This window comes from Perognathus longimembris, unplaced genomic scaffold (genome assembly GCF_023159225.1).
Source record: "Perognathus longimembris pacificus isolate PPM17 unplaced genomic scaffold, ASM2315922v1 HiC_scaffold_5457, whole genome shotgun sequence".
In the NCBI taxonomy this organism is placed as follows: domain Eukaryota; kingdom Metazoa; phylum Chordata; class Mammalia; order Rodentia; family Heteromyidae; genus Perognathus; species Perognathus longimembris.
The window spans coordinates 1-15,880 of record NW_025960886.1 but is presented as its reverse complement, the minus strand read 5'-3'; the positions used below and the strand labels follow the sequence as shown (position 1 = coordinate 15,880).

Below are 15,880 nucleotides of genomic sequence, written 5' to 3'. Positions count from 1 at the left end.
TGTCAGTTGACACTGTCACAGTGGGCCACACGCGGAGTGCCTGCCTGTCAGTCAGTTGACACTGTCACAGTGGGCCACACGCGGAGTGCCTGCCTGTCAGTCAGTCGACACTGTCACAGTGGGCCACACGCGGAGTGCCTGCCTGTCAGTCAGTCGACACTGTCACAGTGGGCCACACGCGGAGTGCCTGCCTGTCAGTCAACACTGTCACAGTGGGCCACACGCGGAGTGCCTGCCTGTCAGTCAGTCGACACTGTCACAGTGGGCCACACGCGGAGTGCCTGCCTGTCAGTCAGTTGACACTGTCGCAGTGGGCCACACGCGGAGTGCCTGCCTGTCAGTCAGTTGACACTGTCACAGTGGGCCACACGCGGAGTGCCTGCCTGTCAGTCAGTTGACACTGTCGCAGTGGGCCACACGCGGAGTGCCTGCCTGTGAGTTGACACTGTCACAGTGGGCCACACGCGGAGTGCCTGTCAGTCAGTCGACACTGTCACAGTGGGCCACACGCGGAGTGCCTGCCTGTCAGTCAGTAGACACTGTCACAGTGGGCCACACGCGGAGTGCCTGCCTGTCAGTCAACACTGTCACAGTGGGCCACACGCGGAGTGCCTGCCTGTCAGTTGACACTGTCACAGTGGGCCACACGCGGAGTGCCTGCCTGTCAGTCAGTCGACACTGTCACAGTGGGCCACACGCGGAGTGCCTGCCTGTCAGTCAGTTGACACTGTCACAGTGGACCACACGCGGAGTGCCTGCCTGAGAGTCGACACTGTCACAGTGGGCCACACGCGGAGTGCCTGCCTGAGAGTCAACACTGTCACAGTGGGCCACACGCGGAGTGCCTGCCTGTCAGTCAGTTGACACTGTCACAGTGGGCCACACGCGGAGTGCCTGCCTGTCAGTCAGTTGACACTGTCACAGTGGGCCACACGCGGAGTGCCTGCCTGTGAGTTGACACTGTCACAGTGGGTCACACGCGGAGTGCCTGCCTGTCAGTCAGTTGACACTGTCACAGTGGGCCACACGCGGAGTGCCTGCCTGTCAGTCAGTTGACACTGTCACAGTGGGCCACACGCGGAGTGCCTGCCTGTCAGTCAGTTGACACTGTCACAGTGGGTCACACGCGGAGTGCCTGCCTGTCAGTCAGTTGACACTGTCGCAGTGGGTCACACGCGGAGTGCCTGCCTGTCAGTCAGTAGACACTGTCACAGTGGGCCACACGCGGAGTGCCTGCCTGTCAGTCAGTCGACACTGTCACAGTGGGCCACACGCGGAGTGCCTGCCTGTCAGTTGACACTGTCACAGTGGGCCACACGCGGAGTGCCTGCCTGTCAGTCAGTTGACACTGTCACAGTGGGCCACACGCGGAGTGCCTGCCTGTCAGTCAACACTGTCACAGTGGGCCACACGCGGAGTGCCTGCCTGTCAGTCAGTCGACACTGTCACAGTGGGCCACACGCGGAGTGCCTGCCTGTCAGTCAGTCGACACTGTCACAGTGGGTCACACGCGGAGTGCCTGCCTGTCAGTCAGTTGACACTGTCGCAGTGGGCCACACGCGGAGTGCCTGCCTGTCAGTCAGTTGACACTGTCACAGTGGGCCACACGCGGAGTGCCTGCCTGTCAGTCAGTCGACACTGTCACAGTGGGTCACACGCGGAGTGCCTGCCTGTCAGTCAGTTGACACTGTCGCAGTGGGCCACACGCGGAGTGCCTGCCTGTCAGTCAGTTGACACTGTCACAGTGGGCCACACGCGGAGTGCCTGCCTGTCAGTCAGTTGACACTGTCGCAGTGGGCCACACGCGGAGTGCCTGCCTGTGAGTTGACACTGTCACAGTGGGCCACACGCGGAGTGCCTGTCAGTCAGTCGACACTGTCACAGTGGGCCACACGCGGAGTGCCTGCCTGTCAGTCAGTTGACACTGTCACAGTGGGCCACACGCGGAGTGCCTGCCTGTCAGTCAGTTGACACTGTCACAGTGGGCCACACGCGGAGTGCCTGCCTGTCAGTCAGTTGACACTGTCACAGTGGGTCACACGCGGAGTGCCTGCCTGTCAGTCAGTTGACACTGTCACAGAGGGCCACACGCGGAGTGCCTGCCTGTCAGTTGACACTGTCACAGTGGGCCACACGCGGAAGTGCCTGCCTGTCAGTCAGTCGACACTGTCACAGTGGGCCACACGCGGAGTGCCTGCCTGTCAGTCAGTTGACACTGTCACAGTGGACCACACGCGGAGTGCCTGCCTGAGAGTCAACACTGTCACAGTGGGCCACACGCGGAGTGCCTGCCTGTCAGTCAGTTGACACTGTCACAGTGGGCCACACGCGGAGTGCCTGCCTGTCAGTCAGTTGACACTGTCACAGTGGGCCACACGCGGAGTGCCTGCCTGTGAGTTGACACTGTCACAGTGGGTCACACGCGGAGTGCCTGCCTGTCAGTCAGTTGACACTGTCACAGTGGGCCACACGCGGAGTGCCTGCCTGTCTGTCAGTTGACACTGTCACAGTGGGCCACACGCGGAGTGCCTGCCTGTCAGTCAGTTGACACTGTCACAGTGGGTCACACGCGGAGTGCCTGCCTGTCAGTCAGTTGACACTGTCGCAGTGGGCCACACGCGGAGTGCCTGCCTCTCAGTCAGTAGACACTGTCACAGTGGGCCACACGTGGAGTGCCTGCCTGTCAGTCAACACTGTCACAGTGGGCCACCACGCGGAGTGCCTGCCTGTCAGTTGACACTGTCACAGTGGGCCACACGTGGAGTGCCTGCCTGTCAGTCAACACTGTCACAGTGGGCCACACGCGGAGTGCCTGCCTGTCAGTTGACACTGTCACAGTGGGCCACACGCGGAGTGCCTGCCTGTCAGTCAGTCGACACTGTCACAGTGGGCCACACGCGGAGTGCCTGCCTGTCAGTCAGTTGACACTGTCACAGTGGGCCACACGCGGAGTGCCTGCCTGTCAGAGTCAACACTGTCACAGTGGGCCACACGCGGAGTGCCTGCATGTCAGTCAGTTGACACTGTCACAGTGGGCCACACGCGGAGTGCCTGCCTGTCAGTTGACACTGTCACAGTGGGCCACACGCGGAGTGCCTGCCTGTCAGTCAGTTGACACTGTCACAGTGGGCCACACGTGGAGTGCCTGCCTGTCAGTCAGTTGACACTGTCACAGTGGGTCACACGCGGAGTGCCTGCTGTCAGAGTCAACACTGTCACAGTGGGCCACACGCGGAGTGCCTGCCTGTCAGTCAGTTGACACTGTCACAGTGGGCCACACGCCGAGTGCCTGCCTGTCAGTCAACACTGTCACAGTGGGCCACACGCGGAGTGCCTGCCTGTCAGTCAGTTGACACTGTCACAGTGGGCCACACGCGGAGTGCCTGCCTGTGAGTTGACACTGTCACAGTGGGCCACACGCGGAGTGCCTGCCTGTGAGTTGACACTGTCACAGTGGGCCACACGCGGAGTGCCTGCCTGTCAGAGTCAACACTGTCACAGTGGGCCACACGCGGAGTGCCTGCCTGTCAGTCAGTCGACACTGTCACAGTGGGTCACACGCGGAGTGCCTGCCTGTCAGTCAGTTGACACTGTCACAGTGGGCCACACGCGGAGTGCCTGCCTGTCAGTCAGTTGACACTGTCACAGTGGGCCACACGCGGAGTGCCTGCCTGTGAGTTGACACTGTCACAGTGGGTCACACGCGGAGTGCCTGCCTGTGAGTTGACACTGTCACAGTGGGCCACACGCGGAGTGCCTGCCTGTCAGTCAGTTGACACTGTCGCAGTGGGCCACACGCGGAGTGCCTGCCTGAGAGTCGACACTGTCACAGTGGGCCACACGCGGAGTGCCTGCCTGTCAGTCAGTCGACACTGTCACAGTGGGCCACACGCGGAGTGCCTGCCTGTCAGTCAGTCGACACTGTCACAGTGGGCCACACGCGGAGTGCCTGCCTGTCAGTCAGTTGACACTGTCGCAGTGGGCCACACGCGGAGTGCCTGCCTGTCAGTTGACACTGTCACAGTGGGTCACACGCGGAGTGCCTGCCTGTCAGTCAGTTGACACTGTCACAGTGGGCCACACGCGGAGTGCCTGCCTGTCAGTCAGTTGACACTGTCACAGTGGGCCACACGCGGAGTGCCTGCCTGTCAGTCAGTCGACACTGTCACAGTGGGCCACACGCGGAGTGCCTGCCTGTGAGTTGACACTGTCACAGTGGGTCACACGCGGAGTGCCTGCCTGTCAGTCAGTTGACACTGTCACAGTGGGCCACACGCGGAGTGCCTGCCTGTCAGTCAGTTGACACTGTCACAGTGGGCCACACGCGGAGTGCCTGCCTGTCAGTCAGTTGACACTGTCACAGTGGGGTCACACGCGGAGTGCCTGCCTGTCAGTCAGTTGACACTGTCGCAGTGGGCCACACGCGGAGTGCCTGCCTCTCAGTCAGTAGACACTGTCACAGTGGGCCACACGTGGAGTGCCTGCCTGTCAGTCAACACTGTCACAGTGGGCCACACGCGGAGTGCCTGCCTGTCAGTTGACACTGTCACAGTGGGCCACACGTGGAGTGCCTGCCTGTCAGTCAACACTGTCACAGTGGGCCACACGCGGAGTGCCTGCCTGTCAGTTGACACTGTCACAGTGGGCCACACGCGGAGTGCCTGCCTGTCAGTCAGTCGACACTGTCACAGTGGGCCACACGCGGAGTGCCTGCCTGTCAGTCAGTTGACACTGTCACAGTGGGCCACACGTGGAGTGCCTGCCTGTCAGTCAACAATGTCACAGTGGGCCACACGCGGAGTGCCTGCCTGTCAGTCAGTTGACACTGTCACCGTGGGCCACACGCGGAGTGCCTGCCTGTGAGTTGACACTGTCACAGTGGGCCACACGCGGAGTGCCTGCCTGTCAGTCAGTCGACACTGTCACAGTGGGTCACACGCGGAGTGCCTGCCTGTCAGTCAGTTGACACTGTCACAGTGGGCCACACGCGGAGTGCCTGCCTGTCAGTCAGTTGACACTGTCGCAGTGGGCCACACGCGGAGTGCCTGCCTGTCAGTTGACACTGTCACAGTGGGTCACACGCGGAGTGCCTGCCTGTCAGTCAGTTGACACTGTCACAGTGGGCCACACGCGGAGTGCCTGCCTGTCAGTCAGTTGACACTGTCACAGTGGGCCACACGCGGAGTGCCTGCCTGTCAGTCAGTTGACACTGTCGCAGTGGGCCACACGCGGAGTGCCTGCCTGTCAGTCAACACTGTCACAGTGGGCCACACGCGGAGTGCCTGCCTGTCAGTTGACACTGTCACAGTGGGCCACACGCGGAGTGCCTGTCAGTCAGTTGACACTGTCACAGTGGGCCACACGCGGAGTGCCTGCCTGTCAGTCAGTCGACACTGTCACAGTGGGGCCACACGCGGAGTGCCTGCCTGTCAGTCAGTCGACACTGTCACAGTGGGCCACACGCGGAGTGCCTGCCTGTCAGTCAGTTGACACTGTCACAGTGGGCCACACGCGGAGTGCCTGCCTGTCAGTCAGTTGACACTGTCACAGTGGGCCACACGCGGAGTGCCTGCCTGTCAGTCAGTTGACACTGTCACAGTGGGCCACACGCGGAGTGCCTGCCTGTGAGTTGACACTGTCACAGTGGGCCACACGTGGAGTGCCTGCCTGTCAGTTGACACTGTCACAGTGGGCCACACGCGGAGTGCCTGCCTGTCAGTCAGTTGACACTGTCACAGTGGGCCACACGCGGAGTGCCTGCCTGTCAGTCAGTTGACACTGTCACAGTGGGCCACACGCGGAGTGCCTGCCTGTCAGTCAGTTGACACTGTCACAGTGGGTCACACGTGGAGTGCCTGCCTGTCAGTCAGTTGACACTGTCACAGTGGGCCACACGCGGAGTGCCTGCCTGTCAGTCAGTTGACACTGTCACAGTGGGCCACACGCGGAGTGCCTGCCTGTCAGTCAGTTGACACTGTCACAGTGGGCCACACGCGGAGTGCCTGCCTGTCAGTCAGTCGACACTGTCACAGTGGGCCACACGCGGAGTGCCTGCCAGTCGGCTGTTACTGAAACACTGGCAAGAGGAAAGGCTTCTTTTGGCGGTTCTGGGTCCCTGCCCACAGCTGCTTCGGGTTGTGGTGGGGGCGCATGGGAGAGGGAGGGTCACCTGATGACGAGAGGAAGAGGGAAAGGGAAGGGGCCGGGGCCAATGCCGCAGACGGCACGCGTGCGTCCCGGCTCCTCTCCCCTCGGCCCCACTGCGGGCCTGGCCTTCCCTGCGAGGGTCCTTGGTCCTGGAAGCCAGCGACTCCATCGCCACCTAGGGCCTGCGGCGGGGCCGCCACCGGCAGGACGAGGCCTCAGGCCTCTGCCCGCAGCCCCGCGCAGGGCGGAATAACCTCAGGCCTGCCGGCTCGTGTCCCCGCACACTCGGGTCCTGTCCGTGTCCCAGCGCCCACACGCACGGTGGCAACACAAACGGTGTGAAAAGCCCGTGGCTTGTCAATGAGGCGGATCCACGCACCTGTTCCTCGCTACCTTCAACGGTCCATTTTATTATAAACAGTAGCAAAATAGACGAATCTGTTTAACAACAGCCGGGACAGGCAGCTTTCCCAGGGCCGGTGGCGTCCGCCGTGCAGAGCCACAGCCTCTCCACGGCGGCCAGGGCACCGTTCCCCACAGGAACCTGAACCATTGAGAGGGCGTGGGGCCCGAGCCCGGGCGCAGGTCACAGGTCCTCGCGTGGGGGCGGCTGGGTGGGGGATTCCTCGGGGGCGTCTGTCAGGAGACACACAGGTCATGAGGGGCGGTGCTGCAGCCGGGGGGGAGGGGGGAGGGCGGGCGCTCGGGTCCTGCCGGCCCGGGCTTCCTCTGCCCGCGCCTGGTTAGCCACCAGCACCCGGGTCCTCGCGGGAGCTTTGAAAGCCTCGTGCCGTGACCCCTCCGGGCACCGCCCCGGCCCCTCGCACCGCAGCCCAGAACCTCTGCGAGGCTGACGGGGTGAGCACGGCCTTGGTGGGAAGTGGGGTCTCTGCGGGGAGGAGGGGCAAGGTCCGGCGGCTCGGGAGGGGAGGGCGGGGCAGGGCGGCCTGGCTGGGGCCGCGCCCTCCTCTGGGGAGCACCACCGAGGGGCCCGGGCCTTTCCCCGCCCACCTCCCCCAGCATTTCCTAATCCGGTGGCCATGCCGCCCGCCGCCGCCCCCCGGGACCGCACTCACCGCCCGCCGCCGCCGCCGGCACACACGCGTCTTTGGTGTCTTCAAACCCTTCGGGACACACGCACACGAAGCTCCCCGGGGTGTTGTAGCAGTTCTCACTCTTCCTCTTACACGCTTTCTCTGCGAGCGCGCACTCGTCTATATCTGAAATACACGTCCACGTCCATGAGCCGCTTCAGGCAGCGGGCGTGCGGCGCCCCGAGGCCCGTTCGCCCCTGACCCCTCATGGGGCGCCCCAAGGCCCGTTCGCCCCTGGCCCCTCATGGGGCGCCCCGAGGCCCGTTCGCCCGTGGCCCCTCGTGGGGCGCCCCGAGGCCCGTTCGCCCCTGGCCCCTCATGGGGCGCCCCGAGGCCCGTTCGCCCGTGGCTCCTCATGCGGGCCGCCCCGAGGCCCGTTTGCCCGTGGCTCCTCGTGGGGCGCCCCGAGGCCCGTTTGCCCGTGGCTCCTCGTGGGGCGCCCCGAGGCCCGTTTGCCCGTGGCTCCTCGTGGGGCGCCCCGAGGCCCGTTTGCCCGTGGCTCCTCGTGGGGCGCCCCGAGGCCCGTTCGCCCCTGACCCCTCGTGCGGCGCCCCGAGGCCCGTTTGCCCGTGGCTCCTCGTGGGGCGCCCCGAGGCCCGTTCGCCCCTGACCCCTCGTGGGCCGCCCCGAGGCCCGTTCGCCCCTGACCCCTCGTGGGCCGCCCCGAGGCCCGTTCGCCCCTGACCCCTCGTGGGGCGCCCCGAGGCCCGTTCGCCCCTGGCTCCTCGTGCGGCGCCCCGAGGCCCGTTCGCCCGTGGCTCCTCGAGGGGCGCCCCGAGGCCCGTTCGCCCGTGGCTCCTCGTGGGGCGCCCCGAGGCCCATTCGCCCGTGGCTCCTCGTGGGGCGCCCCGAGGCCCGTTCGCCTGTGGCTCCTCGTGGGGCGCCCCGAGGCCCGTTCGCCCGTGGCCCCTCGTGGGCCGCCCCGAGGCCCGTTCGCCCGTGGCCCCTCGTGGGGCGCCCCGAGGCCCGTTCGCCCGTGGCTCCTCGAGGGGCGCGGGGCAGCCTGCGTGCGCTCCGGAGCCCCGGGGCCCGCTGCCGAGAGGAGAGCCGACGCGGGCAGGCGGCGCGGTGCCCCTGCGTCCCCCGGCCGCACGGGGCCATCCGAGCTGCACAGACCCCTCGTCCTCCCGGAGGGCGGCAGGCTGGGCGGCCCCCCCTCGCCCGGTCTCCCCCGTCTCCCGAGGGGCCCTGGGCGCCCCCCCTCCCCCCCCGCACGCACTCACCCGTGCACTGTCCGCTCTCCTTGGTGTAGCCTGTGACACACTCCTTACACTTGGCTGGGCCTTTTCCTGTGCACCCCACACAGGTGGCGTCACATTCTAGAAGGAGAGGGAGAGCTGTCAGACCGCCTTCCGCAGCAGCGAGCGGGGTCGGTACCACGCTTCCTAACCGGTGTCCTGCCGCAGACGCGCTGACTTCCCCGTGTGCGCCAGCCCCGGCCCGTCCCGCGGAGCCGCGCCCCCCCGCACCGTGTGGACACCGGAGCGTTCTCACAGCAAGGGCACTGCGGGGCAGCACAGACGCCCCCCGGCCCCCCCCACTGCGGGGCAGCACGGACGCCCCCCCGGCCCCCCCCCACTGCGGGGCAGCACGGACGTCCTCCCCCCAGCCCCCCCACTGCGGGGCAGCACGGACGCCCCCCCGGCCCCCCCACTGCGGGGCAGCACGGACGCCCCCCCCAGCCCCCCCACTGCGGGGCAGCACGGACGCCCCCCCGTCCCCCCACTGCGGGACAGGACCCAGAAGGACTGCCGCCCAGGGAAGCAGGCGAGAGCTTTAGCTGTGAGGACAGTGTGTGAGGGTGAAAAGACAGCGGATCCTGATGCCCAACCACAGAGGACTGCGAACAAAGCGTGACCCAATGCCGTGCTCCAGAGCCACTACTGTGACCCAGAGAAAAGGCAGACAACTCAGCTTTTCTGCAGCTGACGTCTATTACTTCAGTTGCCGTATTCTTGTGTGTGTGTGCGTGTGCGAGACCTAGGGCTCAAACTCAGGGCCGGGGCACTGTCCTGAGCTCCCTTTTGCTCTACCACTTGGGCCACCGCTCCACGTCCAGCTTTGGGGTGGTTAACTGTGGGTACGAATCTCACAGACTTCCCCGCCGGGGCCGGCTGTGAACCGCGAGCCTCAGATCTCAGCCTCCTGGGCAGCGGGGATGGCAGGGGTGCGGGCCGGCGCCCGGCCGCGTTACGCATTAAGGCGGGTGGAAGGCACGGGAGTTTAAGGAAGGCCGCGACCCCGCGGGCGGCAGGCAGGGCCCGCACCTTCGCAGGTGTAGGAGCCGCTGACGTTCTCGCAGTACTGCGTGCTGCTGCAGGGAGCCGCCTCTGCCGCGCACTCGTCCACATCTGGAAGAGAACAGCGGCTGCCAGGGAGGAGCGCCTCAGACAGGCGGGAGGACGCCACGGGAGGACCCGTCCCCACGGCCCTCTGTGCTGCCCACGGGCTTGTGCCGCATCGAGGCCCATCGCCCTGTCCCAACTGGGAAACCAGCGCTGGGCCGCGCCCTTCATTTGCCTAGGCCCAGAGCTGCTGCGGTTGAAACCCAAACCAGCACCAGCTCAGGCCCGGGGCACCTGGGCTGCAGGCGGCCAGGCTGGGCCGGTGCCGGCCCCTCTGCGGGCGCAGCCACACCTCCCCGCAGACGCAGACAGGGCAGGGCAGGAGGAGCAGCGGCAGCCCAGCAAAACAGGGCCAGCGCGGGGCCAGGACTCTTGCCCTGCGGGGCAGGCCCCGGTGGGCTGCAGGACGGGGGGCGGGGGTGGGGACGGGGGGCGTCTCCCGGCACGGAGCCAGCCCCAGGTGGCTCAGAGTGTGGGTGTTGGCGCCTTCAGAACTGCTGAAGTTCACGGGCAGCCACCCGCCCGCCGGCTCTCAGACGCGGGAGCAGCGCCTCGGTCTCCCTGGGCACCAGGACAGGCAGGACTGGGGTCACGCCTGAGGCCTCCCGACAGGCCAGAGGTGGTGGGTTGTTTGCTCAGCACTGGACGGCAGCCCGAGCACCACAAGGCCAGCTGCGGAGGGGCCACTGAGGCCGGGCCTCGTCCTGCCCGGAGCCGACAACCGCTGGGCACAGGCGGAGAGGACAGCAATGGAGCCCCTCCTCCCCCGCCCGCAGCGTCCTCACCCCTGCAGGGAGCTCCGCCCCCCCACAGTGTCCTCACCCCTGCAGGGAGCTCCGCCCCCCCACAGCGTCCTCACCCCTGCAGGGAGCCCCCCCCTCCTGCAGTGTCCTCACCCCTGTGGGGAGCCCGCCTCCTGCAGCGTCCTCACCCCTGCGGGGAGCCCCCCTCCTGCAGCGTCCTCACCCCTGCGGGGAGCCCCCCCTCCTGCAGCGTCCTCACTCCTGCGGGGAGCCCCCCTCCTGCAGCGTCCTCACTCCTGAGTGGAGCCCCTCCCCCCCGCAGCGCCCTCACCCCTGCAGCGTCCTCACCCCTGCAGGAGCCCCTCCCCCCAGCGTCCTCACCCGTGCAGGGAACCCCCCCCACAGCGTCCTCACCCCTGCAGGGAGCCCCTCCCCCCAGTGTCCTCACCCCTGCAGGAGCCCCTCCTCCCCCACCCGCAGCGTCCTCACCCCTGCAGGAGCCCCTCCTCCCCCACCTGCAGCGTCCTCACCCCTGCAGGAGCCCCTCCTCCCCCACCCCCAGCGTCCTCACCCCTGCAGGGAGCCCCTCCCCGCAGCGTCCTCACCCCTGCAGGGAGCCCCTCCCCCCAGCGTCCTCACCCGTGCAGGCCCCTTCCACGCGCCGCCAGCCCACTTCGCACTCGTGACAGTCTCGGCTGGTCGGGCCTGAGCAGGTCTTGCAGGACTCGTTGCAGGCTGCAGGCAGAGGCACTGGCTTAGCAAGGCCTCACTTTACTCACTTTAGGAATGAGGGGCTCAAGCTCATGGGAAAATAGTAAACAAGGACAACAAAAACCCCTAGCAGAGGCCTGGGAACGTGGCTTAGTGTACAGTGCTCGCCTCGCACACATGGAGCCCTGGGTTCGATTCCCCAGCACCACACATACAGAAAACGGCCAGAAGCGGCGCTGTGGCTCAAGTGGCAGAGTGCTAGCCTTGAGCGGGAAGAAGCCAGGGACAGTGCTCAGGCCCTGAGTCCAAGGCCCAGGACTGGCAAAAACAGAACCAAAAAACCCCAAAACATACCAAATAAAAAATTCCTAGCAGAAAATCCAAGATCAGCGCCTGGACTGGAATCAGAGCTTAAGAGCTGAAACACTTGCCTAATACACGCAAGGCCCGGAGCTCCAACCCTCGTGCCGAAGGAGAATGCTGATTCCAGCATACTCGGGCCTCGGGGACAGCGCCCCGTGGGCCACGATGCCCACGCGCGCTACCACTGGCTCCGGGCGTTCGCACCAGTGGGAAGGGACAGCAGCAAACCGTGGCACCCACTCCGTACTGGGAGGCCATCTTGCCACCACCCATCCCAAGCTGCACAACACCTGTGGGGTCAGTGAGAGACCCGGCCGCCGGCCACCGCTGCAGAGCAGCCTTCACTGTGTGTGACCCCACTTCCCGCAAGTCAGTGACCTTGCAAGGAGCGACTCGCCGTCCCCTGGCTGGGGACGCCATCCTGCAGGCTCACGCGGGCTGTGCGGCCCCAGGAGGCGGACACGGCCACGGGGCCACGGGCAGACCTGACCTCACTTGGGGGCCGGGCCGGGTGGGATGCGGCTGGGCACTGGGCATCGGCAACGTGGGGGTGAGCAGCTGGCTTTGGGGCGGGAGCTGGGCGGCACGGTCTCCCCCATGGCCTCTAGGGGGCCTTCTAGCTCTCGGGCGCGGCGCCCGGTCCTGGCTTTGCTCCTCACACCCTGAACTCTGAGCACCTAGCGGGTGCCTGGGAACCTGTGCACCAGCCACAGGAGCGACCTTTTGGCCAGAAGGTGCTAAGTAACCAAAGGGCATGGCCCAGCCCCAGGAAGTAGGTCCAACCAAGTGAGGACTGTGCTAGAGGCAGGTGAGCAAGCCTGAGGTCCCGAGTTCAAGCCCCAGGACCACATGTACAAAGTATGGCTGCTTACACAGACGCAGCTGAAAGATAAAGCTGGCAAACTAGGACGTGTGGCTCAAGTGGTAGACAGCACTAGCCAGGAGCAGGAAAGCCATCCCAGAGCTCAAGGGGCTGATCCCTCCCCCGCCCCCGCCCTCCCCACAGGGCACAAATCCCAGGAGACAGACAGGCCTGTTCCCCACACAGCTAACCCCAGGTGCTCCCTGGAGGGCCTGGGGAAGGGCCGGGCAGCTCCCCTTTAGGCGCCGCGTGGGGCCCCATCTCCCGGTCTCCTGAGGCCCCCCTCCACACCTGGTGTTAGGCCCCGGGGCCTACCTCTGCAGACGCTGTGGGTCTCGTTCTTCAGCAGGCTGAAGTAGCCGTCCACGCAGTCCAGGCACAGCGGGCCCCGGTAGCCCATGTGGCACTGGCAGGACCCGTCCCCCTCTCTGGTGCCGTCGCCCTTGCAGTGGCCGTTCCCGCCGCAGGGCCTCTGGGCCCCACCCTGGCAGGCTGGGGGGACACACACCCACACTCAGCCCCACACAGGCAGGAGGGCCGTGGCGAGATCCCCTGGGACGGGCCCTGGACTGCCCGCACAGGAGCAGGCGGCTGTGCCCCCTCCCCCCCCCCCCCCCCCCCCCCACCCCCCGCCTCCACGGCGGGGTGTGACGGGGAGGCGGCTTCCCAGGCAGGCGGGCCACTGGGTGAGCGCGCGGGGCCGGGCTCCCGCCCACAACCCTAGCCACCCAGGAGGCTGAGATCTGAGGGTCACGGTCCAGAGCCAGCCCGGGCAGGAAAGTCCACAAGACTCCCATCGCCAATTAACCAACAAAAAGCCACAAGTAGAGCTGCGGCTCAAGGGAAGAGTGCTGGCCTTGAGCACAAAAAGCTCAGGGACCGTGCTCAGGCCCTACGTCCAGCCTCAGGACTGGCACAAAATTAAAAAAAAAAAAAAAAAGGCGAGACAAAGGCCAGCCACTCAGTCCAGCCACCTGCACACCTGGCTTCTGTAGCCCAAAGGAAAATGGGCTCCCAAAGAAAGGCCCAGAAGAGACAACCTAGCACACCACCCCCCGACCCTGCAAGACAGGCCTTTGCCGCTCGGCGTGTCTTTGCTACGTGGATGGGCTACCGAGTTGACAGTCGCTAAGGAGAGCCACGTGGGCGGGTCTCGGGACTCAAGGGGTCTACAGCCTGCGTGAGCATCCCCCAAGCCTGGGAGGTACCTGGAGGCCCCAGAGGAGAGCGTGGCCGTTGCTGTCCTAGGGAGGAGGGCAGGAGCCACTACAGCCCAGGTTCCCTGTGCATCTTTAAACATGAGGGAATCAGAGGAGGAAGGGAACAGCACAGAGCTGGGCGTGCTTCCCACAAAGGACGTACCTCGACAGTCTGGCCCATAGGTTCCCTGAGTGCAGCACACCTTCAGCGTCCCCACGCAGAACCACTCAAAGAGGTCAGGGTGTGCCTTCTTCCTAAGGATTTGGAAACACTCACTCACTCTTAAGTGGTGTGTACATGTGCACACGTGTGTGTGCATGTGTGTATGTGCGCCAGTGCCTGCTGGAACCAGGGCTTAAATCAGGGCCTTGGACTCTTGCTTGGAGTTCTTGCTCAGCTGAGGCTCTAATCGGACATTCTGCTGGGTAATTGGAGACAGAGACTCATGGACTTCTCTGCCCACATTAGCTTTGAATCTTCATCCTCCAGGTCTCAGCCTTCCGAGTAGCTAAGACTACAGACATGGGCCACTGGTGCCAGCGTCAAGTGATTAATTTCTTTAAAACAAAACTGATGGCTCAGCGGTAGAGCACTTGTCAAGACACCTGAGTCCAATCCCCAGCTCCAAAGAACAAAAACGCAATGGAATACAATGTAGCCACTCCCCCACCCCCATCTGCTGGGTACAGTTGTTCCAGGACTGTGATTGATGCCTGGGGCCACCAGTACCAGACCCCACAAATGCCATGAGTGTACAAAAGCACACCTATGAGGAAGTGTAGCTTACAAATGAGATGAGCATTAACAACCAAATAGAACAGAGTGATACACTATAATAAAACGGATGAGTCGTTGACCCTTGGGATTTTCCATGAATATCTCCAAAGCGAGGTTGGCCTTGTGAACTAAAACTCAGGCAGCAACACTGGGCAGGGGCACTGAATGTGCTCAGAAGGCCAGTGTCTGGGAAATTGTGCCCTGGTAATAAAAGACAGAGGTGTGTGTGTGTGCGTGTGTGCGCGTGTGTGCACGCGCCTGTGTGTGACTGGGCAGGGAGGCACAGCTGCCACTGCTTCCGAGATTCTCTAGTGTGAAGGGACTGCGTGTGAAGATAGGGGAGTGCAAGTGGACTCACAGACGTAGCCACCAGTCCTCCAGCTGCTCCTCATGCTGCTCCAGCATCTGGTTACACTCGAAGTCACTGCTCTCACAAAGGCCCTCCAGGATCTCTAGGAGCCGGACCTCACTGAAACACATCATCAGCACCTCCAGACGGAGGGCAGCACCCCAAGGCTCAGTCTGCTCAGTCCTCTCTCGCCTCTCCTCCCCTCTCGCTGGCTTGAACTCAGGACCTGGGCACTGTCCCAAGCTTTAGTGCTCAAGGTTAGTGCTCTACCACTTGAGCCGCAGCGCCGCTTCCAGCTTTTTCGTTTTCCGTGGTTCACTGGAGACGAGAGTCTCATGAACCGTCCCGCCCCTCAGAGCTAAGCCTCCTGAGTAGCTAGGGGAGTCGGGCACCGGTGGGGAACACCGTCCGCTTACTGAAGACACAGCCGTCAGCCGGCCAGGGCGGGGCAGCCAGGGCGGGGGGACCGGGGGCGAGGGCAGCCAGGTGCCCCCCGCAGGGGGAAAGGGGCCCGTTCCCCACCTGGGGCGGGAGGGCTGGGGTCTTCACCGGCCGCCGCCCCTCGGGGCGCTGACCCCGCGGCGACGCTGGGCTGCCCGGGGCAGGGCCGGCCCCCGGCGCCCCGGCGCTCACCTGAACTCGTACTTGGACAGCGTCTTCTCCTCCCAGGCCGTGTTGCCGCCGCCGAAGTTCTTTTTGGCCGTGTGGGCCATGCCCTGCGGAGGAGGTGGCAGCGTCGGGCCCCCGCGGCGCCGCGAGGCCCCTCGGGGCGGCCGCGGCCCCGCCACCCCCGGCCCCGGCCCCCGCCCCGGCCCGGCCCCGGCGGCCGCCCACCAGCAGGAACTTGTCCACCAGGTCCCGGCACCGCTGGCAGGGGGTCGGCTTCCGGGTAGTGCCGGTGGCGGGCGACAGCAGCAGCAGCAGCAGCAGCCCGAGCGAGGCCCGGGGCGGCGGGAGCATGGCGAGCGGGCGGGAGGGCGACTCCCGGCGAAGCGCGGCGGACCGTTCGGCCTCCGCCCCCCGGGCCAGCACGCCGGCCGTTCCCCGGCTACTAGAGAGTCCCGCCGAGGCCCCGCCCCGCCGGGGCCGGCGCGCCGCTATTGGCTGGAAGCTTCCGTCCCGGCTTGAGGTGGCCCAATTCCGGCTCGCCACGAGAGGCGGCCAATGGGAAGGCCCCGGGTCAGCGTCCCGCGAGAAGGGGGCGGGCTTAGGAGCCCCTCGCGCCCCGCCCCGCCCCGCGTCGCCACGCCCCGCCCCCCGCGTCGCCACGCCCCGCCCCCTCGCAGGCA

The 15,880-nt window shown here is 65.4% G+C and overlaps 1 protein-coding gene across 1 annotated transcript; it reads right to left on the bottom strand.

Annotated features, from left to right (window-relative positions):
* Nucleotides 1–6,529: 6,529 nt before the first annotated feature.
* On the bottom strand, nucleotides 6,530–15,631 carry LOC125345271 (protein disulfide isomerase Creld2-like). The gene is made up of 10 exons (XM_048337490.1): nucleotides 15,426–15,631; nucleotides 15,225–15,307; nucleotides 14,601–14,711; nucleotides 13,628–13,719; nucleotides 12,581–12,757; nucleotides 10,969–11,064; nucleotides 9,509–9,592; nucleotides 8,465–8,560; nucleotides 7,224–7,367; nucleotides 6,530–6,783 (listed from the first exon to the last, which is right to left on the bottom strand). Exons 1-10 carry the CDS (start codon nucleotides 15,549–15,551, stop codon nucleotides 6,734–6,736), a joined length of 1,059 nt encoding a protein of 352 aa, XP_048193447.1. The 5' UTR covers nucleotides 15,552–15,631; the 3' UTR covers nucleotides 6,530–6,733.
* Nucleotides 15,632–15,880: the final 249 nt, after the last annotated feature.